Below are 23,613 nucleotides of genomic sequence, written 5' to 3'. Positions count from 1 at the left end.
AAAGAACTATACCAAAATGTTGAGTGGTAGTAGAATTATGGATGATTTTTTTCTTCCTTTTTAAAAATAACTTTCTATTTTTACCAAGTTTCTATATTCATGTTTTATAAATAGAAAAATAATTTAAAATTTGCTGAGAGTAGAATTTAAATGTTCCTAATAATAATAATAATTTTGTTTTTTATTAAAAATGGATAACATTGATCACAGAAGGAACAGTCAGAGGAATGTAGATAGCTGAACAGAAATCCATTATAATTACTGGAAAAGTATTGAGAATGCTTGTGAATCAGTATAGGCTTACTTCATTTTGTACTATAGATGTTTCGGAAACAATGTCTTTACCTCAACCAGTGTCTTTTTAAAAATTCAGTCAAAATATTTAAAAGCACCTGGTCTATTCACTGTTTATAGAACCATGGTAAATCCTCTGGTAAAAGGAATAATCATCTTTAAATAGTGGGGTGGATGGAACCTTGATTGTCATATGATTGGGTATGCCTAAAGCACACAATTAGGATAGTATTGTCATGTATTATCATAGTAGAATTAGTTTTCTTTATCCTATTTTTAAAGCTTGCTTTTTATTTATTAATGTGAATTTTCTGCCTTATTATTTTGCTTTTTTTAACTGCCTTTCTTTTTCTGAAAGTATAGATAAGTTAATTTCACATTTTTCCTTCAGAAGTAAATTTTCTTCACTCAGTCCCCAGAATAGAGCTTTGCACATAGTAACTACTCAGAAAATAACTGTAATTAATTTAATGGGAAAAAGCAATGTTTCTCGTAAAAGACAGCACGTTTAATCAAATGAATTAATTTTTTACTATTAGTCAGCTATTAGGCAGATAAGATATCTAGGTAAAACCTCACTGAGAAGCCAACATTTTAATTAGGTTTTGAAGGAAGTAAAAGAGGCAAGAGTATTCCAAGCCAAAGGAACAGCAAGTGCAGAGGCCTTGTCAGGAGCATGCCGGGTGTGTTTGAAGAATAGTGAGAAGGTCAGTGTGACTGGACTGGACTCCATTAGGGAGATGATAATAGGAGATGAGTTCAGGGAAGTAACGGGGACCAAATCGCAGAGGGCCTTATCATAGTAAGCACTTTGGCTTTTGCTCCAAGTAAGATGAGAAGCCATTTGAGGATTTTGAGCTGAGCAGTGACATGATCTGACCTGTGTCTAACAGTAACACTACAGCTACTGTCTGAAGGGAATTAGGAGGAGACTGGTTAGGAGACTCTTACAGTAATTCAGGTGAGAGATGATTGTCGTTTAGTGCGGCAATGGAGGTGTGAGAAGAGACCAGATTCTGGGTATATTTTGAAAGATTTGCTGATAGGATTTGTTGACTAAAAGGGTATGGAATATGAGAGCAAGAAAAGGGGCAGTGACGATGCCAAGCTTTTTGGCCTGAACAGCTGGAAAGATCAAGTTGCGAACAACTGGGATGGGAGAGACTCAGGAGAGCAGGTGGTGGGGGAGGACTTACCAAGTGACGCTGAAATGCTATTAGGCATCTAAGTAGAGCTAGTGTGAGTCAAAAGTTTTAAATTTGGTAGTAACTAATACATGCTGATGCAGAAGCCATGAGCTTGGATGACATCACCCAGGGGAGTGAGTGTAGATGGGAAAAGAGTCCAAGCACTGAGCCCTGGGCCTGAGCATGGAAATGTAAGATGGTAAATGTCCTTGGAGTTACAATGAAATTTTTCAGGCTGCAATTCCAAACCTGACCGAATATTTTAGAAGTTGTACATCTGAAGCAGACTGTGTGTGTTCCTGGAATAAATGGACTTAATTAAAGAAAGGTTTTAAAATAAATATGCTAAATATTCTACAGAGCAAATAATTGTTTTCATCCGTAAAAGAGTAGGTAAAATTTAATATAAATCATTATTAGGATGTTTTTCTTACACTTAAATTAAGATGAAAGAAATCATGGCATTTTTTGTGATACGTTACATGTGTAATATGTCATATATGTGTATATAGCCTCAAAACACTCCTCATTTATTGGGGTTTAGAGTGATAGTTAATCACACTTCTTCACACCAGCTGTCTAACTTTGTTACTTTTTCTATGAATAGTATTGAGACTATGTCTACCCTTGTCCTTTTGATCCAGTAACTTAATCAAATTAATTCTGTGGGGAAAAAAGTCAAATGAATATTTTGACTGAATTGCTTGACTAGGTAATGTGTCATTTTGGTCCAAATGAATAATCCAAACCACTGTATGGAAGTGGCTTCTTGCTTTTTCCACAAAAGTAAAATGTCTAGTATTCAAATTATTTTTCAGTATTACAGTTGGCATGTTGGTTGTGGCTACTACTTTTGTAACAATGTAGATAATCCAATTAGCTTTAGGCATTCATTTAAAAAAAGGTATGCTTTATAAAGGTAAGAATGAAAAAGACTGAAAAATTTTAGCAGAAAAATATTTAGAAAGTTCCTTCCTTGCAATTACTAATATTTACTTTAGTTTCCTTTAGGTCAGATCAGACTCTGGGAGGCTAAAGTTGAAGAGGTTGACAGATCCTGTGATTCAGGTGAAGATTATGAAGCCAGTGGGCGAAGTCTTTTATCCACACATTACACTATTGTGATCCACCCCAAAGACCAAGGTCCAACTTACCTCCTGATTGGATCTAAGCATGAAAAGGTATGTAAGGTCTAATTGGTAGATTTAGAATGATTTCGACTAATACGATTAAGTATTGGTAATAATTTTCAAATGACCGTTAAGTGTGATCAAAGATTTACGTATAGTTTTGTTGGACATAGTATTTTTTAAATAATTTTATTTCTGATATTTTTCTTTCTTCTTTTTTTTTTGCGGTTCGCGGGCCTCTCACTGTTGTGGCCTCTCCCGCTGCGGAGCCCAGGCTCCGGACGCGCAGGCTCAGCGGCCATGGCTCACAGGCCCAGCCGCTGCGCGGCATGTGGGATCTTCTCGGACCGGGGCACGAACCCGTGTCCCCTGCATCGGCAGGCGGACACTCAACCACTGCGCCACCAGGGAAGCCCTCTGATATATTTCAAACACAAAAAATATAACAGACACCCTTTTTTACTTAACAGATGTTAGATTTCATGGTATTTTTTTATCAGTGTGAAATTAGTAAACATCTAAGTGTTCAACAATAGGAAATTGATTAAATAATGTCCATATGATAAAATATCCTACAGCCTCATATCTTTTTTATATTAAAAATAGGTAATTATAATTTCTGAATTTTACTAATATAATATAAGCACGTCCTTAATATAATCTCAACTATGTGAAAATATAATGTACATATATAGTTTAATAGAAAGAAAAAATTCCAGTATATTTGGGGAGCCGAAAAATGGGTTCTTTTCTTTTCTTTCTTTCTTCCTTACATATAAAAAGTTATACATAATCAATGTATACAACTTGATGCTTTGGAAATAATTATGTGCTCATGAAACCATCACTGCAGTCTATGGCATAAACCTATCCATCACATCCAAAAGTTTCCTCTCAACCTCTTTTTTTTTTTTTTTTTTTTTTTGCGGTATGCGGGCCTCTCACTGTTGTGGCCTCTCCCGTTGTGGAGCACAGGCTCCGGACGCACAGGCTCAGTGGCCATGGCTCACGGGCTCAACCTCTTTTTTAATTATTATTTTTGTGTGTGTGTGATAAGAACTACATAAGATCTTCCCTCTTAGTAAATTTTAAAGTATGTAATACAATATTGTTAACTATAGGCACCATGCTGTATGATAGATCTCTAGGACTTATTCATCTTTTTTTTTTCTTTTTTATTCCCAGGATTTATTCATCTTGTATAACCACAACTTTGTACACTTTGACTAATACCACCCTGTTTTCCCTTCCCCCTAGCCTCTGGCAACCACCATTCCCTCTCTGCTTCTATGAGTTTGACTATTAGATCCATCATATAAGTGGTATTATATGGTATTTGTCTTTCTGTGTCTGGTTTGTTAGCAGGCAACAAACCTGGTTGCTAAGAAACCAGACACAGCAATGTCCTCCAGATTCATCTATGTTGTCACAAATGGCAGGATTTCCTCCCTTTTTTTTTTTTTTTTTTTTTTTGCGGTACACGGGCCTCTCACTGTTGTGGCCTCTCCCGTTGCGGAGCACAGGCTCTAGACATGCAGGCTCAGCAGCCATGGCTCACGGGCCCAGCCACTTCGCGGTATGTGGGATCTTCCTAGACCAGGGCATGAACCCACGTCCCCTGCATCGGCAGGCGGACTCTTAACCACTGTGCCACCAGGGAAGCCCAGGATTTCCTCCTTTCTAAGGCTGAATAATACTGTATGTATATACCATATTTTCTTTACCCATTCATCCATCGATGGACACTTAGGTTGCTTCCATGTCTTTGCTATTGTAAATAGTGGTGTGATGAACATGGGGGTGCATATATCTTTTTGAGTTACTATTTTATATAAATTTATATTATAAAGCTTCCTTCAGATAAATACCCAGAAGTAAAATTGCTGGATCATATAGTAGTTCTATTTTTAATTTTTTGAGGAAACTCCATACTGTTTTCCACAGTGCTGCACCAATTTACATTCCCACCAACAGTGTACAGGGCTCCCTTTTCTCTATATCCTCACCAGTACCTGTTATTTCTTGTCTTTTTTGGGTTTTGTTTTGTTTTTGATAGTTGCCATTCTAAAAGGTGTGAGGTGATAACTCACTGTGGTTTTCAGTTGCATTTCCCTGATGATTAGTGATGTTGAGCTCCTTTTTGTGTACCTGTTCACCATCTGTGTGTCTTCTTGGGAAAAATGTTTTTCAAATCCTCTGCCCATTTTTCAATTGGATTGTTTGTCTTTTTGCTATTGAGTTGTATGAGTTTTTTATGTATTTTAGATATTAACCCCTTATCAGAAATATGATTTGCAATATTTTCTCCCACTCAGTAGGTTATCTTTTCATTTTGTTGATGGTTTCCTTTGCTGTGCAGAAGCTTTTTAGTTTGATGTAATTCCACATGTTTATTTTTGCTTCTGTTGCCTGTGCTTTTGGTGTCATACCCAAGAAAACATTGCCAAGGCCAGTGTCCAGAAGCTTTTTCTCAATGTTTTCTTCTAGGAGTTTTATGGTTTCAGGTCTGATGTTTAAGTCTTTATTCCATTTTGAATTGACTTTGTGTACTGTGTAATATCAGGGTCCAATTTCATTTTTTTATATAAATTTATTTTATTTACTTATTTTTGGCTGTGTTGGGTCTTCATTGCTGCGCACAGGCTTTCTCTAGTTGTGGCAAGCAGGGGCTACTCTCTGTTGTGGTGCATGGCCTTCTCGTTGTGGTGGCTTCTCTTGTTGAGGAGCATGGGCTCTAGGGTGCATGGGCTTCAGTAGTTGCAGCATGCGGGCTCAGTAGTTGTGGCTTGCAGACTCTAGAGTGCAGGCTCAGTAGTTGTGGCATGCAAGCTTAGTTGCTCTGCAGCATGTGGGATCTTCCAGGACCAGGGCTTGAACCTGTGTCCCCTGCATTGGCAGGCAGATTCTAAACCACTGCACTGCCAGGGAAGCCCTCCAGTTTCATTGTTTTGCATATGGATATCCAGTTTTCCCAACACCATTAATTGAAGAGACAATCCTTTGCCCACTGTATTCTTGGCAACCTTGTGAAAAATCAGTTGACCATATATGCATGGTTTTATTTCTGGACTATCTATTCTTTCCCATTGGCCTAATGAAGCAGTCATTAGGCCCATTGATGGACCTACTGTCTGTTTTTATGCCAGTACCCTACTATTTTGATTACTGTAGCTTTGTAATATATTTTGAATTAGGAAGTATGATCCCTCCAGCTTTGTTCTTCTTACTCAAAATTGCTTTGATTATTTGGGGTCTGTTGTTGTTCCATGTGAATTTTAGGAGTGTTTTTTCTATTCCTGTTTAAAAAAAAATGGGATTTTGATAGGGATTACTTTGAATCTCTATGGGTTGCTTTGGGTAGTATGGACATTTTAATAATATTAATTCTTCCAATCTATGACTGGATGTCTTTCCATTTATTTGTGTCTGCCTTAGTTTCTTTCATTAGTGCTTTATTGTTTTTGGTGTCCAAATCTTTCACCTCCTTGGTTAAGTTTATTCCTAAGTACTTTATTCTTTTTTTTATTTTGCTATTGTTTTGTGATTGTTTTCTTAATTTCCTTTTTGGATAATTCAATGTTAGTGTATACAAACACAACCGATTTTTTAAAATTAATTAGTTCATTTATTTTACTTATTTTTTGGCTGTGTTGGGTCTTCGTCGCTGTATGCAGGCTTTCTCTAGTTGTGGCGAGTGGGGGCTACTCTTCCTTGCAGTACGTAGGATTCTCCTTGTGGTGGCTTCTCTTGTTGCAGAGCATGGGCTGTAGGTGCACAGGCTTTAGTAGTTGTGGCATGTGGGCTCAGTAGTTGTGGCACACAGGCTTAGTTGGTCTGTGGCATATGGGATCTTCCCGGACCAGGGCTCGAACCCATGTCCCCTGCATTGACAGTTAGATTTTTAACTACTGCACCACCAGGGGAGTCCCCACAACTGATTTTTGTATGTTGATTTTGTACCCTGCAACTTTATTAAATGTATTAGTTCTAACAGTGTTTTTATGGACTCTTTAGGGTTTTCAACAAATAAGATAGTGTCATCTACAAACAGAGATAATTTCACTTCTACCTTTCTGATTTGGATGCCTTTTATTTCTTTTTCTTGCTCTGTTGCTCTGGCTAGGACTTCCAGTGGTATGGTGAATAGAAGTGGCAAGAGTGGGCATCCTTGCCTTGTTCCAAATCTTACAGGACAAGCTTTCAGTTTTTCACCATTGAATATGATATTAGCTGTGAGCTTTTCTTATAAGGCCTTTATTGTGTTGAGGTATGTTCCTTCTGGGTATTATTTCCTTCTTTAAATTTTCTGGATTTCCTAGGTATTTTATATGTTCTATTTGTATGTACTAGGAATCAGATTTTAAATTTGATAGAATTTGTTTTATTTCTTAAAAGAATATTAATTGGTTGTATTTATTCTAGTCTCTTAATGTCACATTACTTTCTTAATTTTCTTATGGTTTTCTAAATGTGAACAATGGGGAAAAGGTACTATGAGCACAATTCAAATAAGCTGGCTTCAGAACTCTTTAAGTGGCTTTTAGTTATTATTTAAAAATTACGAGTGTTTTTTTTTTCCATTGTCAAAGTTTTCTACTGTTTATGCAAGTTGTGTTTTTCCTTAAGTCATCAAAAACTGTGTCTTGGTTAACATCTCTATTAATATGTTTTGATTTTTAAGGACACTTGGCTTTATCACCTGACTGTTGCAGCTGGAAGTAACAATGTAAATGTTGGATCTGAATTTGAACAACTCGTTTGCAAATTGCTAAATATAGAAGGGGAACCTTGTAAGTTTATAACGTACAAGGCTTTATGGTTTATGAAATGGGCCCTAACTCCCTTAGCCTAATAGTTTTCACTTTGCGGGTTCCTGTTTCCCTGAGATGTACCCATCTTCTCATAGGCTTTACTTGTCGCGGGCCAGGATTCTCATTGTGGTTCTTCGGCTCCAAGGACACCGTCGATGTGTCTATATCCTGTCACACCTCTCTGCCTTTGCTCACATTACTCCCTCTGCCTGGAACACCCTTCTTCCTTCACATTCCTCACCAACTTGATGAAATCCTACCTACCTTAGGAGCTCCCACAGCCAACCCATCCCAACTCAGCATCTGGCTCATAAAAGGTGCCTAATAAATGTTAAAATTATATCCCAATGCACTTTACCATTTAAAACTTTTATAGCATTTGTTGCTTTGCACTGAAGATTTTTTTATGGCTAAGGTTTCCCTATTGAGAGCCTAGATTCTAAGCTCTGCTTTACCTAATAATAGAGATCACATTTTATTTACAGTGTCTAGCATAGGAATTTAATAAATGTTGATTTTAGGAATAACTTCAAGTTCCTCTTTATCTTTCTGTCTCCTTCTGCTCTGGCTTCTCCTCTCTGTATCTTTCCCCAGCTCCCTCTCATGTACAGTCATCTCCCCACCGAAGTCACCAATCTTTAGCACATTTAAGCAACCTGACAATGTCCTGGTAGAATTGTTTTGGCCTAGAATATTTGTACCAAACTCTTCTACCTTTAACTTATCCAAAACAGAAATAGGAGAATCCCAATGGCCTGGAAACTGAAATAAAATAATGTTATCAGAGGTTTTTCATGACTTTTATGACTTAACTTGTGAGCCAAGCCAGAATGAGGTAATTTCTAAATGGCTGGTTTAATGTGAGGCCAAAATAAGTGATTCTTTCTGTTTCCTGTTCTTATTTCATTCTGTATTTAGCCTCTCAGATATGGAGACACCCTACTTTGTGTCACAGCAAAGAAGGACTCATTTCTCCTTTGACAACATTACCTTCGGAAGCTCTACAGACAGAAGCAATTAAATTATTTAAGGTAAGATTTTATATGGAGTTATGTATTGTTAAAAAATTTAATAGGAAAAAATAAAACTTCAGATTATAAAGTTTCACTCTTCAAGAAAATTCAAAATGTGATGATGATTAAGGAAATCTACTGAAATAAAATTAGGTGAATTTAATATGCTTTCTGAGTGAGGATTTGAGATTTACTGCAGTAAACTATCTATGGTTTGGGCCATGTGAAACACTTAATATCAGAAGAATCATTTCCTCTTCAACCTCTCAAATGGAGAGATTCCTGACATCACTTGTACCTTAGTGTTGGGAGAGGGTCAATATCCTTCTTCTTCTCCAGTGCTACTCTCAAATTCTTATTATTCAACCTCTATTAGAAATCCATGGTGACTTGAAGCTTACCATTCAACTATATCACTCTTAATCGTCCACCCCCATTATCTCTGTCATCAGTCACCTTCTGGTAACTCCTCAAATTTCATTAAGGATTTTGGCTCCCAACTCACATCTTTCTCTCTGCCTTAAATCTTGCCATTACCCTGAATTACTTTACTATCACTTCACTCACCAATACCATGGCCTTAAGATTCCTGACCTTCTCAATGTCTGTAAGCTTCCTCTCTACCTGCTTCACCTTCCAATTCTCTGTGTCCACACCCTGACCTCAACATTCCTCATAAGTACACCACTTCTAAAAGCTTAAATTCCAATGTGTCTTTTATTAACCATAATCTCTTAGCCCATGAGCTCTCTTATTTTCTTTCTTCCATTTCTCTTCCTCACTAAGACATTTTTTTGAGCCATTTATTTTCTTTGAGATCAAGAGAGAGCACGATAACTGCCTCTTAGCTTTTCTTCCTTCTTTATCTAGTCTGGATGACTTTCATTAATACTCATAGTTCCTTGGGACCTGTAGTTCCATGCATTCTTCAGCTGAACCCCAATCGAGATCAATCCTGCTGTCTTGCCTGCTTTCAGGCAGTATGTATATTAATCACATACATACTGCTAGAGAGCATCAAACAGCCATATGGACTGGAGCCAATGTAAATCTGTGGTCTTCATTCCTTAGGGTCAACTGTCTCTCCTTTTTCTTGTCTTTGGTCACATCCCCTCAAATTCCCTACTCAATAATGCTCCTCACAACAAACTTACCTTCTAGTTCATTGGGAAAATTAGAGGGCATCAGAAATGATCACCTCGAATCTCTCTTCTCAACAGACATTCTTTCATCTATTTCTTTCCTCCATTACTCCAGTCTCAGAATATAATGTACCTTCTATGGATTCATGTCTTGACTCTGCACTAGGACCTTGGTACTTCATTTTCCCATAGTCTCTTAAAGTCTCAATTTTTGTCTCTCTTTTGGCTTTTTCTTGTCTACATTCCACCCATCTCAAAAAATTATATATTTACTAGATAATACTAAGGAATTGTTGTTAATTTGGGAAGGGGATAATGATGACATGATGGTTATGGGAAAAAAATCTTTATCAGTTGGAGAGCCCTACTGAAGTATTGGTAAAATAACATGACATACATTAGAATACTACAGAAAAAAAGTGGATGCAGGGGTTGAACAAAACAGGTGTGGTAAAATGCTTGTTGACAGTTGTTGACACGAGATGATGGGTACATTATACTGTTCTCTCTACTTTTGCTCATGTTTTTAAATTACCATAATGGAACGTTTTTAAAAATCCACCTGTAGAATACACAAATACCCAAAGCAAGAAAGACTTTATACAAATATATTTGAAAATCTGGATGAAGTGATCAACTTTATAACAAAATGTAAATGGCAAGAGCCAATTACACAGGTGAATGAAAATTTAAACAGGGGAATTTACCAAACTTTATAAGTGTGGTTAATTTCAATGCTGTTTAAACTGTCCCAAAGCATAGGAAAGAAAGAAATTTTGCAAAACTTTTTTCTTTTACTTTTTGGGGGGTAAGTCTCAAACATATATAAGAGTAGAGAGAATATTATGAAGTATAAGATACTCATCATCCAGCTCCACAGTTGTCAACATGTGACCAATTTTGTTTTATTCTCCCCAACCCCACTGCTCCCCAAGATTGGATTATTTTGAAGCAATTCTCAGTCATCATGTCACCAGATTCTTTTTGTAAAGTGAGTATTACTTTGATACCAAACCCCAGAAAATATTGTAGAAAACAGAGCATTTCATACAAAACCTAATAAAGTATTAGTAAACAGAATCCAACATCATACTAAAAGAATACCAATCATGACTAAGAGGGATTTGTTCCAGGAAATCAAGGATGGCTAAATATTAGGATGTCTATTAATATTATTTATTATTAAGTCAACAGTCATCTCTATAGATGGTAAAAAGGCATTCATAAAATACTGATAGATATTTCCTTAACATGATCAAATATTTCTGCTTAGTAAAAACAAATGTCATGCTTTATGGGGAAATGCTTTAAACATTTTCATTAAAGTGAAGAACAAGACAATGATACTCCCATTAATATTTTTAAAACTTCTTATTAAAGCATAATCTGCATAGACTGTATCCTCATTATTATTAATATTATTATCATTTAGCATTCTATTAGTGATACTAACCAATTGCAATTAGGCAATGAAAACAAATTAGAAGGGAACAAATTGGAAATGCAAATATTTACAGATTATATAATTGTATACCTGGGGAAAAAAACTTAAAAAACCACTACAAACAAAAAAGATAATTCAATCAGATAGTGAGGTACAAAATTAATAAGCAGAAATCAAAACTTTTTACACATACAAACAACAACCAGTCAGAAGATAAAAGGAATAACTTCTGCTTTTTGGCAGTGATGGAGCAACAGGAACTGGATTTACCCTACCAATGGTTTTCAGACTGTTGAATAATAGGCTGTGCAGGACAGCAATCCTCAGGAAAACAAATAAAGTAAGCTTTGTAATTGTTGCAGCTTAATATCTTAGAGAGAGTTTCATGACCACAGTGCATGGAGGGACACCCAAATAGTGCTTGGCAGTCTTCCTGAGTTACCAAGACAGAGTTCAGAATTTGAGGAGGCCAAGATGGTTAGAATTCACAAAACTGAGAGGAGTGAGCAGAAGAGAGTGGGAAAGTGCTCCACAGATTCATAGAGGGTTCCTTTTGAGTTTTTAGCTGAGAACTGATAATCATATGTGTGTGAGGAAACTACCTGAGGCTAGGGAAAGAACTACCAGAAAAGAATAGGCAAAAAAAAAAAAAAAAAAAGCTGAAAAAAACATAGCTGAAAATAGTTTGTATTCCTATCATCGAGAATGGAAAGACCTCCTAATGCACTAAGCATCAAGTAGAGTACTCAAGATAGAAGTCGCATTGATTTTTAATAAACTAACCTCAGAAATGGCATACCATCATTTCTGCCATATTCTACTGGTCATACAGACTAACTCTAGTATAGTATGGAAGGGGATTGCCTCAGATATTGTCTGAATATCAAGAGATGGAGATCATTGGGGGCCATCTTTGAGACTAGCAGCCATGCTTCATATATTCAAGAAGGTAGAGGAAAGCATAAGCATTTTAAGAATAGTAATGGAAGATATTTAAAAGATCCAAATTGAACTTTCAGAGATGAAAAATGTAGTGGCTAAAGTGAAAAAAATACACTGGATGAGATTAACAACAGGTAAGATAATGCAGAAGGCAAGACTAGTGAACTTAAAGGCATAGCAAGAAAAATTATTGAAAATGAAACACAGTGTTAAAAAAAACTGAAAAAATTGAATAGAGTACAGTGAGCAATGGTATATTTTCCAGCAGCCTAACATATATGGAATTGGAGTTCCACAAAAGGAAGGAGGGCAACAGAAAAATATTCAAGGAAATAATGGCTTAAATTTTCTTTTCCCAAATTTAATGAAAACTATAAAACTCTCAAATTTAAGAAGCTCAGTGAATCTCAAATAGAAGAAATGTAACAAAAACTACTCTAATAGACATCATAATAAATTGCTTTAGACAAGTTATAAAGAGGGTGGTGGTTTGGGAGGAATAACATAACACATAGAGAACATAGATAAGAATGACAGCAGACTTCTCATTGAAAACTATACAAGTCATAAGATAGTGGAGTAACATCTTTAAAGTACTGCAAGGAAAAAATATCTATCAACCTAGAATTCTATATCCAGTGAAAATATTTTTCAAAAACAAAGGTGACATAAAGACTTTTTCAGATATATAAAACCTGAAAGAATTACTCCTCAGAAGACCAGTACTACAAGAAATGTTTAGTGATGTCCTTTAGGCAGTCAGAGAGTGATGCCAGATGGAAATCTGGATTTATGCAGAGGAATGAAGAGCACTAGAAATGGCAAATATGTGAGTAAATATATAAGAATTTTCCCTTATTATTTCAATCTCTCTAAAAGATAATTGAGTGTTTAGAGGAAAGATAATAACATTGTATTGTGGGGTTTTAAATTATATGTAGAAATAAAATATATGACAATTATAGCACAAAGACTGAGAGAGGGGAAATGTAAGTATACTGTTATAAGGTTCTTATACTACAAGAAGTGGTATAATATTCCTTAAAGGTAGACTGTGATAAGATTAAAATATATGCTAAAACCCTAAAGCAACCACTTAATAAAAGTCAGAGGTTTAGCTGATAAGCCAATAAAGGACATAAAACAGAATCATAAAATATACTCTAGTAATTTTTTAAAAGGCTGAAAAAGAGGAAAACCAAAAAGAACATATGAGACAAATATAAAACAAATAGCAAGATAGAAGATTTATTCCTGATCATACTAATAATTACATTAAATTTAAATGGTCTAAACACTCCAATTACAAGGTTGAGATTGTCAGATTGTATAAAAAAGCAAGATCCAACTATATGCTGTCACAAGCAGTACTTCTTTTGTTTTCTGACATTTGTTGTAAGAAAAAAAGACTGTAAAATAGCCTGCTCAAAAGAAACTGATTTCACTCTCAGAACTTCATTTTACTCCCAAATATCAATGTCATTAATAATCCCAATATATTTAATTCATTGAAACAAATATATATATATTACAAATTTATTTAATACATTATTACAATAATTTGGGGTTCAATTAGCATGCAAATATTTTTAAGAATTCATAGAACACTTTATGAGTATTGAAGTTGCTTCCCCTGCCTTTAAGCAAGTACCTACTCCTCTAGTCAGGAACAAAACAAATTTTCACAGTTTTATTACAATGAACTGTTAAAATGAAGAATGATAAGTATTAATATACTACTTTGGAAAATGTCTAGGAAAGATTATGCTATAACCTTTTCCTAGTAACCTACTCCAAAATTTAATCTCTTTGGGGGAAAAAAAGTATTTATTTGCATTCATTTTAAGTTATTTATTCTACTATTTCCCAAAATATTTTCCTCAGTAAACTAGTTTTTAAAGATGCCAATTGGTATTACTGGAAAAAAATAAAGATGGGAAGGGATTGTAGTCAAATAAGTTTAGAAATTCTGTGCTGTGTAGAGAATACAAAGATAAATAAGAAAGAGTCCTTGTCTTTATGAAGTTTATAGTCTGGTAGAGAAGAGACTATTACTGTTCCATATGCCCTTAAAATGAATGCATATTCTGCTCTGAGGTGGAGTATTCTACAAATGAATTCAAGTTGGTTGATAGTGTTATTCAGGTTTTCTAAATCCATACTGATTTTTCTGCCTACTTGTTCTCTCAAATATTGACAAGCGGTATTGAAATCTCTAACTTTAATTGTGAACTTTGTTTCTCCTTATAGTCCTATAGGTTGTTGCACCATGTATTTTGAAGCTATGTTATTAAAACATTTAGGATTGTTATGTCCTCTAGATGAACTGACCCCTTTATCATTATAAAATGACCCTCTTTATCTCTGGCAGAATTCCTTGCCCTGAAATCTACTCTGTCTGATATTAATGTAGCCACTCCGGATTTCTTTCGATTAGTGTTATCACAATATATTCTTTTCAATCCTTTTAAACAAAAGCTATTGCTAAGAAGAGAATCAATATTTCATGCAGAATAAATCTAATCATTTATTACCCTGAGTATATCTATTTTTTTCGTTTATTTCAGACCTGCCAACTTTTTATAAATGCAGCAGTTGACTCTCCTGCAATTGATTACCATATATCTCTAGCCCAGAGTGCTTTGCAAATCTGTCTGACACATCCTGAGCTACAGAATGAAATTTGCTGTCAGCTCATTAAACAGACAAGACGGAGACAGCCACAGAATCAACCAGGACCATTGCAGGTATCTGTTGATACATATACATGAAATTTTAAATGATGTTGTTTTCCTGATTGTAAGAATAATACATATTCAATACAGACATTTGAAAAATTACAAAAAGTATGAAATGGAAAAACAGCTATTAATATTTTTATGTATATCCTTTCAGTTTCTATATTTACATATAAATGTATATGTGTATATCTTTATGCACTCACAGTTTTTCACATTATTAGAGTTACAGTGTGCATACTACTTTTTAAAAACTATAGAACATAATCATTTCCCCTATAGCCTTCAACAGTCTATAAAACATTAATACTAGTTGCATGAATATCAATTACTATACATTTAGGTTTTTCCAATTATTTTTCCTATAATAAATACCACTACATTAGACATCTTTGAATCTAAATTTTGTGTGCAAGTCCAGTGAATTTCATTGAGTCCACTTTTAGAATTTTCCTATATCTTCAACAATGTTCAGTGTAATTCTTCTTTTAATTTCTTTCCAGGTAAAAAGTAGTATTTCACTATTGATTTTGGATGCATTTCCTTAATTATTAGTGCAGCTGAATTTATTTTCAGGGGGTTTTTGGTCACTTGTGTTTACTCTTCAATGAATACCTCTTTTAATCTTTACTTACTGACTCCCTGTCAACTACAAGATAAAATAGAAATTTCTTACCCTAGCCTGCAAGACTCTCAGGGGTGGATCCAGGTTTTGTGGGACTTGAAGCTTATGCAGTGAATACTCTCCAAGAAAAAGAGTACAAAATACATTACTTTTACACATTTTAAAAGAACGTATGACCATGTCATATGACTATGACAGCTCATCGGGCCTGTCCCGGGGACTTGGAGGGGACCTGTGCATGAGAGGGGTCCTGAAGCTTAAGCTTTATGTGAATCAAGGGCCCTTCATAGTCTGGCTCCAGTGGCCTCCTCTTTCTCCACTTCATTTTATACTTCCTGCCTCCAGTGTACAGTGAATGAATAAACTCTCCCCATTCTTCAAACACACCCTGCCTTTGCATTATCCTTCACCTTGCACCTGGAATTATTACTGTTACCTGGATCCCTCTGCTTTCTTCCTACCTGTGACTTCACCGTCCAGCCCAAGCAACATCTCTCCCATATATTCCTTCCTGACTTCTGCAACAGTAAGTCATTCCCTCCATTGGTTATACTTAAAAAATATTATTACAATGTATTAGAGATGTTATATTATAAATTACTGTTTCAGTATATAATGTCTTCTCTTGGACTGTACGTTCTTCAAGGGCAGGGCCTTTCCCCCTTCTCCTTTTTTATATGACATTTTAAAAATTATTGAAGTTATACTTGCTTAATTAAAAAAATTAAGATAGAAAATAGAATATAGTCCAGAGCAAGAGAAGAATAAAAATCGCATGCAATTATATTACCTAGACATACCTCTGTTAATATTTTTGTATTTGCCCCTTATTTAGGTATGTATCTATGTATGGGTAGATTGGTTTTGCTTTTTGTATAAATAATTTTTTTATTATTTTTCAATCTGCCCTTTCTCAGTGCCATTACTTATATTTCAATGAATGAGTTAATACATAAATGAACAAAAAGCAACAATTTCCCTAATCTTTGGGTGTGATATCATAAAGGACTACCATATCATGTCTTCTGGCACTTCAGTTGTAGACAACAATATATACAACTAGATGGATTATGGTTCTGACCCAATGTGAAGCTTTTATGTTTTTATGTATTATAAACGCTCTAAGCAGATAATGTATATATGGAAAAAGCAAAAACATTGTGGGGTCAAGTAAGACTGTCATCATCCCTTTGGTCTCACAGCCTCTGTCAGTCACACTCGCCCCGACTTGGATCTCTGACGACCACATGGTGCCTGACCTGTGATGCTTCTCTTTGCACAGGGCTGGCAACTCTTAGCACTCTGTGTTGGGCTCTTCCTTCCCCATCACCCTTTCCTGTGGCTCCTCAGGCTCCACCTAAAGAGGAATGCAGATTCCAGGTATGCAGAATTCTAGCCAGCTAAACCATTTATGTGGCCTCTGAGTGTCTACAATAAACCAAAGGTATTAATAACCTGCCAGGTACATTTGTGGAAGAATGTGTGAAACAAATGTTGATACAGGAAGCCTTTGGTTATCATTTATGTGGAGCTGGGAAAATATTTCCTTTGTTATGTTAAATCTCTTATGGAGGATTACAGTAAAAGCTTAAAAAACTGACAAAGAATATTTTAAGTGAAAAGTCTATGTACATTTCAAGTATGAATGCCTTATCATTAGTGGGTGTTCATTTAATAAAAGCAACTATTTTGTTTCCTTATTTTTCCTATTACTATTTTCTTCACATTGAATTCTTTTATGTAGAAGACTTCTCTGATGGTCTTCCCACCTTTTATAATTGTATGTATTTGAATTACTTCAGAATTTTTACACCTTTGAAAAAGACTCATAAAATTCAGCTGTCAGAGTGACTTCCTTACAGTGAGACCCAGGGCACCCAGCCAAGGGTTATCAGGATCATTTTGGCCAAGAGGTTCATATTAGGTTGTTTAAATAGACTCTGGGATTCAAACAAACAAACAAATGATGAATCAAAAAACAACTTGGGGGCTTCCCTGGTGGCGCAGTGGTTGAGAATCCGCCTGCCGATGCAGGAGACACGGGTTCGTGCCCTGGTCCGGGAAGATCCCACATGCCGCGGAGCAACTAAGCCCGTGAGCCATGGCCGCTAGGCCTGTGCATCCGGAGCCTGTGCTCCGCAACGGGAGAGGCCACAACAGTGAGAGGCCCGCATACCGCAAAAAAAAAAAAAAAAAACCAACTTGGAAGCAGTAGGAAAATATACTCCAGCTCATAATACATTTTGGCGACTCTGTCATCAAGGTCATGTGATTTCAACTGCAGTCACTGAGGACCCCCTACCCCCTCCAGACAAAGGTGACATTTTAAAGTCTACCTAGAAGGCACTGGAATAAAAATATATTTAGAGATGTTATCAACCTGCTTTTATAAACAGAATAAAAATTTATATAACAACTGAGGGCAAATAAGATCTCTATCCAGCTTTTACTGGATTTATTTACTCCAGCGGTTTTGTTTAACATTTAACATTTTTAAAGAAGTGCATGTTTTGCAAAAAAGGAAAATATATTTTTGTTTGAAGATATTTTCTTACCTTGCTTAGCAGGAATGGCATTAACCTCTATGTTCTTCAAAAGAGAACTCTCCTCATCATGCACTTCTTAAGTTACCCTGCGCTAGTCTTTATACAGTTATTTTCTTTATATTTGTTAATATAATCATTTTATATTGACCATAAAATCGTCATTTTAAATTTATTTTGTGACTATAATAATACAATAACAATGAAGATTGTTTTGTGGGGAAGTCTGGTTTAGTCAGTGGCAAAAGTAAAGACACTAGAATTTGAAAAAAGTGACAGTTAATAACACTTGAAAAGAAAAATTACTGTCAACATTAGCATAATACATTGTAATATTGTACACCAAGGAAAGCTTTCTTAACTGTTCCATATATATAAAAGGTTGTCTTAATTAAATTTGTTCTTAGGCTTTATCTTAAGTTTTGTATTATAGGACAGAATTTGGAAAATATGCCATTTACTGCCAGCGATGTGTAGAAAGAACGCAACAGAATGGAGATCGAGAGGCAAGACCCTCAAGAATGGAAATTCTTTCCACCCTTCTTCGAAACCCGTATCATCATTCTTTGCCCTTCAGTATCCCCGTACACTTCATGAATGGGATATATCAGGTAGATTAGACTTTCTACCCAATGAAAACATGCTTAGTCTAGAATTCTAAGTGCACTCTGTGGAATTGGTAAGTGAGACTGTCTCCCTTTCTGTCAGCTCCTGGCAGTGATAAATATGCAAATGTATTAGACCTTCTGTCAGGACAGCTGAGTTGTGAAACAGTTTTGCTAAAAAGGATTCACACTAAAAAAATCCATAATTGAACCAAATAAGGGAGGAGTTTCACTACCATTATAATTCTGATGGAGAAAAACAAGAAGGTTGACGGCTTTCCCCACCTGGGTACCGGCTAGGTGAGGAAATAATTACTAACGTGTGGGACGTGTACAGGTTTAATCTCTTTAAAGTCTCCAGATCTCAGGAATTATCTGGGAAAACTGTCCAAGCCCTCCCAACTCAGATCTAAATGCTTGCTTAGTAACTCAAGCAAACATGTTCCAAAGCTAGCAATTAGTCTTTGTAGCTCTAAGCCTTTTATCACGGAATTCAGATACTTAACTGCATATTAAAGAAACAAAAATTAAATGTTTATTTTTTTTCCTTTGCTTAAAGATTACATATTGTACTGTAGTTCTTGATTTGCTTCTAATGGGCAGGCATAATATCTCTGCAAGATGTTTACAGCTGTCAAATGATCTTTCTATTTTGAATTCATGTCTGTTGGCTGAAGCCAAGATCTCTGAATTCTTACATCAAGCTAATGACTAAGATGACATTAAATTTCTCCAGCAGAGCTTTGGAAAAAAAGTTAAAACACCTAGATAAATATATGTTATCATTAATCATGCATCAAGAATGCCCTGTTTCCCCCCTGAAATCTAAGTTTGAAATGTGTGTACCTTTTTATTAAGAGAACGACTTTGTTATTTCTGTTTAGGTAGTTGGATTTGATGCGTCCACCACAGTGGAAGAATTTTTGAATACTTTGAACCAGGATACAGGGATGAGGAGGCCAGCACAGTCTGGATTTGCATTGTTTACAGATGATCCTTCTGGCAGGGATTTAGAGCATTGTCTTCAAGGAAACATCAAGGTAAAACCAACTCCTTTTAAGGAGGCAGACCCAGAACACAGCAAAGAAGCTACTCTGCTGTTTGCAAAAAGTTTAGCTCAAGAATTTTCCAAAAATTTAAGCAATCTAATTTTCATAATAAAAACAAATATTGCAGGGCTTTGTTGAAGCCGTAGAATTCTTAATACAATCTGCACACACACATACTCCATGTTAAAGAGAGGAAGAGGATTAATAATAGTAATAAGACCCTAAATACTAGGGTTAAAAGAGTGGAGGTGTGGAAGGTCTAATAAAATGGCTTTCCATTTTATTCATTCACTCAGCAATATTCATGGAACATTTACTGTGTCCCAGGAGCTGGTCCAGATCCTGTGGGTAATATAAAGAAGGTCAAGAAATTGTCCCTGCACACAGTGAACTTCTAATTTGCTTAGGAAAGAGTAGCCTTATACACTGATAACCTTAAATCTGAAAGTGATAAATATATTAAGAGCAAGGTGAACATATTCTACAAAGGGAGGGATTAAGTTCAGATTGGAAATTAGGGAAGAGCTCAACTGGTCTTTGAGGGATTGGTAGAATATGGACCTGTGGAAATAAAGAAGAGATTCCAGACATAAGGAAAATCATGAGCAAAGACAGAGAATTGGAAGATTCTTTAAAAATGTTTTCTAGGTCATAGTAAAATAACTGTAATAAAGTTTCCATCTAGCAGTGGCAACAATTTAAAATATAGAATATAGAACCATAAGGAACCTTAGAGAAATAACCCACTTATTTTGCAAATGAGGAAACTGAAGCCCAGAATGAAAAATGATTTATGGCAAATCAAACAGCTAGAACCAGGTCTGGACCCTCTTACTTGATGTGGTCCTTGATTGCTCTTGGGAATAAGTACCTTGTTATGGAGTAAAGGTATTTTTATGATTTGGAGATTAAAGAATTGGGGCAAAGCAAGGGACACACTCATGAGTTTAGAACGTATGAAATATCAGTTCTTTCATCGAATTCCCAAAAGCCCAACTCCACTTGCAAAACGATCTGTTGGGTCTCCTTGGGGTTCCGCAGACTATGTTAAAGCTCGTACTTAGTTCCTTAGGAGTACTGGTCAGAAGATAGGATTTCTCCCTCACTCCACCCCACCCCTGCCTTATTTCTTCAGCTGCATTTTGAGACATCTAGATAAATGAATGTCTTTTTCTTCTCAGCTCCAAGTATATCCTGTTTAGATCAACAATTCCAAATGCAAATTTTTGAGACAGACATTCCTTGAGTACTGTTAATAATTAGTCAAGAAGATAAACTAGTATTTTTGGTTGACTTGAGCTGAGTAAATATTAGGGGCTTTGGTGAATAACTGCTTACCCCATAATTCTGAAAACTGTTATTTATAATTCTCAAATGACCAGTTTAAAAAAAAAAATTTATTTGGTTCCTGAAGAATTTTTGTTCTTTCCCAAGCAAAAATCTTAACATTATATTTCAGATTTCTTTGGTATAACTTCAGTTATTCCAATCTTTATAAACTCAGAAGGTCGGAAGTTGCTTCTTCAGTGACTAAATCATGAAAAAATTCCTGGAATCTTCTTGTTTCCAGTCTCATGCAGTCCTTCATTAAGATTCCTTTTTGAGTAAAAAATTCATGGCCATAGTCCAAAGTTAATGTGTGTCCAAAAGGATAAGAGGACCAAAGAGCGATTTATAATTAAATTCTAAACTCAGAGCTGCAGAAACGTAAAACAGAAAGCATCAGTCCATTTGGTTTGATCACATTAATTGAAAATTTTCAGTCTATAGACATGCTTGTCTTCAAAAAATACCCAATGGGAAAAATATTATGAATCTCCATTTTCCACTTCCCTTCTAGATTTGTGACATTATCTCTAAATGGGAACAGGCTTCCAAAGAACAGCAGCCCGGGAAATGGGAAGGTACGAGAACTGTTCGTCTCACTTATAAAAACAGGTGTGTAATGCCATCACCAAGTGCCAAAGTGGGAGTATACCTCTATGTTCAAATCATGCACCTACAATTTAGTTTCCTATTGAATAGCCTTAAAAGTTATATTCATTTATATGTTTTTTTTTATAAATGGTAACTGTTTCTGTAGGAAGAGGAAGAAACTGTCACATAATTTTTTTTCTCTAATTCTAGTTTGTTAATGTCATGAATAATTAATTATATTTTATAAAAATATGCACTTGGACAAAGATTAGAAGAAAACTATAGGAAAATATAGCTGCTCTCTTAGGGTAGTTGATATAATTTTTCACTTTCAAAATTTCCTTTAACACTATTATTACATTTTTTCATAAGACTGAATACTCAAATACCCTACTGCAGATCTGTAGTGAGAAGTATTTGTTTACCCAAGTCTTTCAGAAGTGATATATTCATATCCATTCATTCTTATTCTTATTCTCTCTTCCTCTGTATTTATTGAGCTTCAACTATAAGCCTGGCACTTAGCTAGATGCTCTGTATAAAATGATAATAAAAACAGACACAATCCCTGATCTTTTGGAATTTACAGGCTAGTGAGGAAGACGGTTGCTAATTTTACAATGGCTCTAATGAGTATATAATAACATATTAAGTTCTCTGAAAGAAAAGAGCATGGTTCTGTGAGAGCACATGACAAGAATCCTGACCTAGCTTGGAGACTTCGGGAGGCTTCTTTAAGGAAATGATGCTTACGCCCATGTCAGAAGGGCACTGAGAGTGGAAATGGATGGAAAAGGATGTTCAAAGCCTATATAAGGAGGCTGTGCAGTGTTTCAGGAACTGGGAAAAAGCTGGTAGGGCTGGAGCACTCACTTTCTCAACTGATACAATTTTAAAAGACTTTGGCAAATGATCAGAAACCAGGTTTTCTTTCTTTCTTTCTTTTTAAAATATCTTCTTTTCTTCCATGTATTAGTAGAAGGTGATATTTAATAAAGAATGTTCACTGACCAGGTCATATTAACTGTACAACAACAGCAAAGAAACTAAAAAAAAAGTATTTTCTTGTTTTATTTGAGTCTTATATCCCATAAAATAAGGAATCTAAAATATCAGACCAAGAGCCTGGTAGAATTATTGATGAAGTTTTGACTTCTTTCAGAAGGCTACTTTTAGAATATGTTCGTAGATCTGAAATTGGGATATGAGAAGTAAGGGTACTATATAACATAAGGAATGTAACAGTCTTTGATCCAGTTCAGGATCTCTTTTTCTGATACTTTATCCCACAGAAATACCCACATAAGTGGACAAGAATATTCCAGTTTTCTTTTTTTTTTTTAATTATTTATTTATGGCTGTGTTGGGTCTTAGTTTCTGGGCAAGGGCTTTTTCTAGTTGCGGCGAGTGGGGGCCACTCTTCATCACGGTGTGCGGGCCTATCACTATTGCGGCCTCTCTTGTTGCGGAGCACAGGCTCCAGACGTGCAGCCTCAGTAGTTGTGGCTCACGGGCCCAGCTGCTCTGTGGTATGTGGGATCTTCCCAGACCAGGGCTCGAACCCATGTCCCCTGCATTGGCAGGCAGACTCTCAACCACTGCGCCACCAGGGAAGCCCCAGTATTCTTTATAACAGTGAAAAGTAAGTGTTGTAGGGGGTACTTAAGTTTATCAATAGGGGAACAGTTAAATAAATATTGTGCATTCATATTGTGGATTCCTCTTACACACTCAGACACTAAAGGGTCACCACTGTTTGAACAGACTCCTTTGATCGGAATAAATGGTGGTTTTGAGCCACTAGAGCTTCTCTGTTCAGGGGTTCATGAGCTGAGGTGTTCTCAGGAGTTCTGGGTAACGAGGAGGTAACTGTCAAGCTTTCGTATCTAAGGTTTTAAAATCATATTCGTAGAGATAAGCAGGATTACTTAGATACTAGAAACATAATAGGCTGTACTCCCAGAGGAACCTGTCTCCACTGATGGCAGTCTTCATCTGTGGCCATTTGGTGACTGGTAAGAACAGCAGCTGAAAGACATGGACCTTCCAGATGATTGTTTTAGTTTTGTGATTGCTGGAGCAGTGGTTCTCAAAGTGTGGGCCCTGGATCTGCAGCTTCAGTATCACATGGAAACACGTTGAAATGCAAATTATTTGACCCCATGTCAGACCT

At 35.9% G+C, this 23,613-nt stretch overlaps 1 protein-coding gene across 7 annotated transcripts in view; it reads left to right on the top strand.

The window, feature by feature from the left end:
* The window catches only part of PLEKHH2 (pleckstrin homology, MyTH4 and FERM domain containing H2), a 110,615-nt gene that overhangs the window by 68,018 nt on the left and 18,984 nt on the right, over nt 1-23,613 (top strand). For 4 of the 7 annotated variants that reach the window (XM_067007669.1, XM_067007671.1, XM_059078853.2 and 1 more), the window contains 8 exons: nt 2,483-2,662; nt 7,293-7,401; nt 8,341-8,453; nt 14,531-14,710; nt 16,609-16,706; nt 18,303-18,480; nt 19,359-19,514; nt 21,364-21,461. In XM_067007669.1, coding sequence (XP_066863770.1) covers nt 2,483-2,662; nt 7,293-7,401; nt 8,341-8,453; nt 14,531-14,710; nt 16,609-16,706; nt 18,303-18,480; nt 19,359-19,514; nt 21,364-21,461 — 1,112 coding nt within the window. The remainder of the gene's footprint in view (nt 1-2,482; nt 2,663-7,292; nt 7,402-8,340; nt 8,454-14,530; nt 14,711-16,608; nt 16,707-18,302; nt 18,481-19,358; nt 19,515-21,363; nt 21,462-23,613) is intronic. The other 3 variants (XM_067007674.1, XM_067007673.1, XM_067007672.1) reach the window with 2 other exon arrangements.

Source organism: Kogia breviceps, chromosome 11 (assembly GCF_026419965.1).
Source record: "Kogia breviceps isolate mKogBre1 chromosome 11, mKogBre1 haplotype 1, whole genome shotgun sequence".
Taxonomy (NCBI): domain Eukaryota; kingdom Metazoa; phylum Chordata; class Mammalia; order Artiodactyla; family Physeteridae; genus Kogia; species Kogia breviceps.
This window is presented reverse-complemented; position numbering and strand designations above follow the sequence as displayed.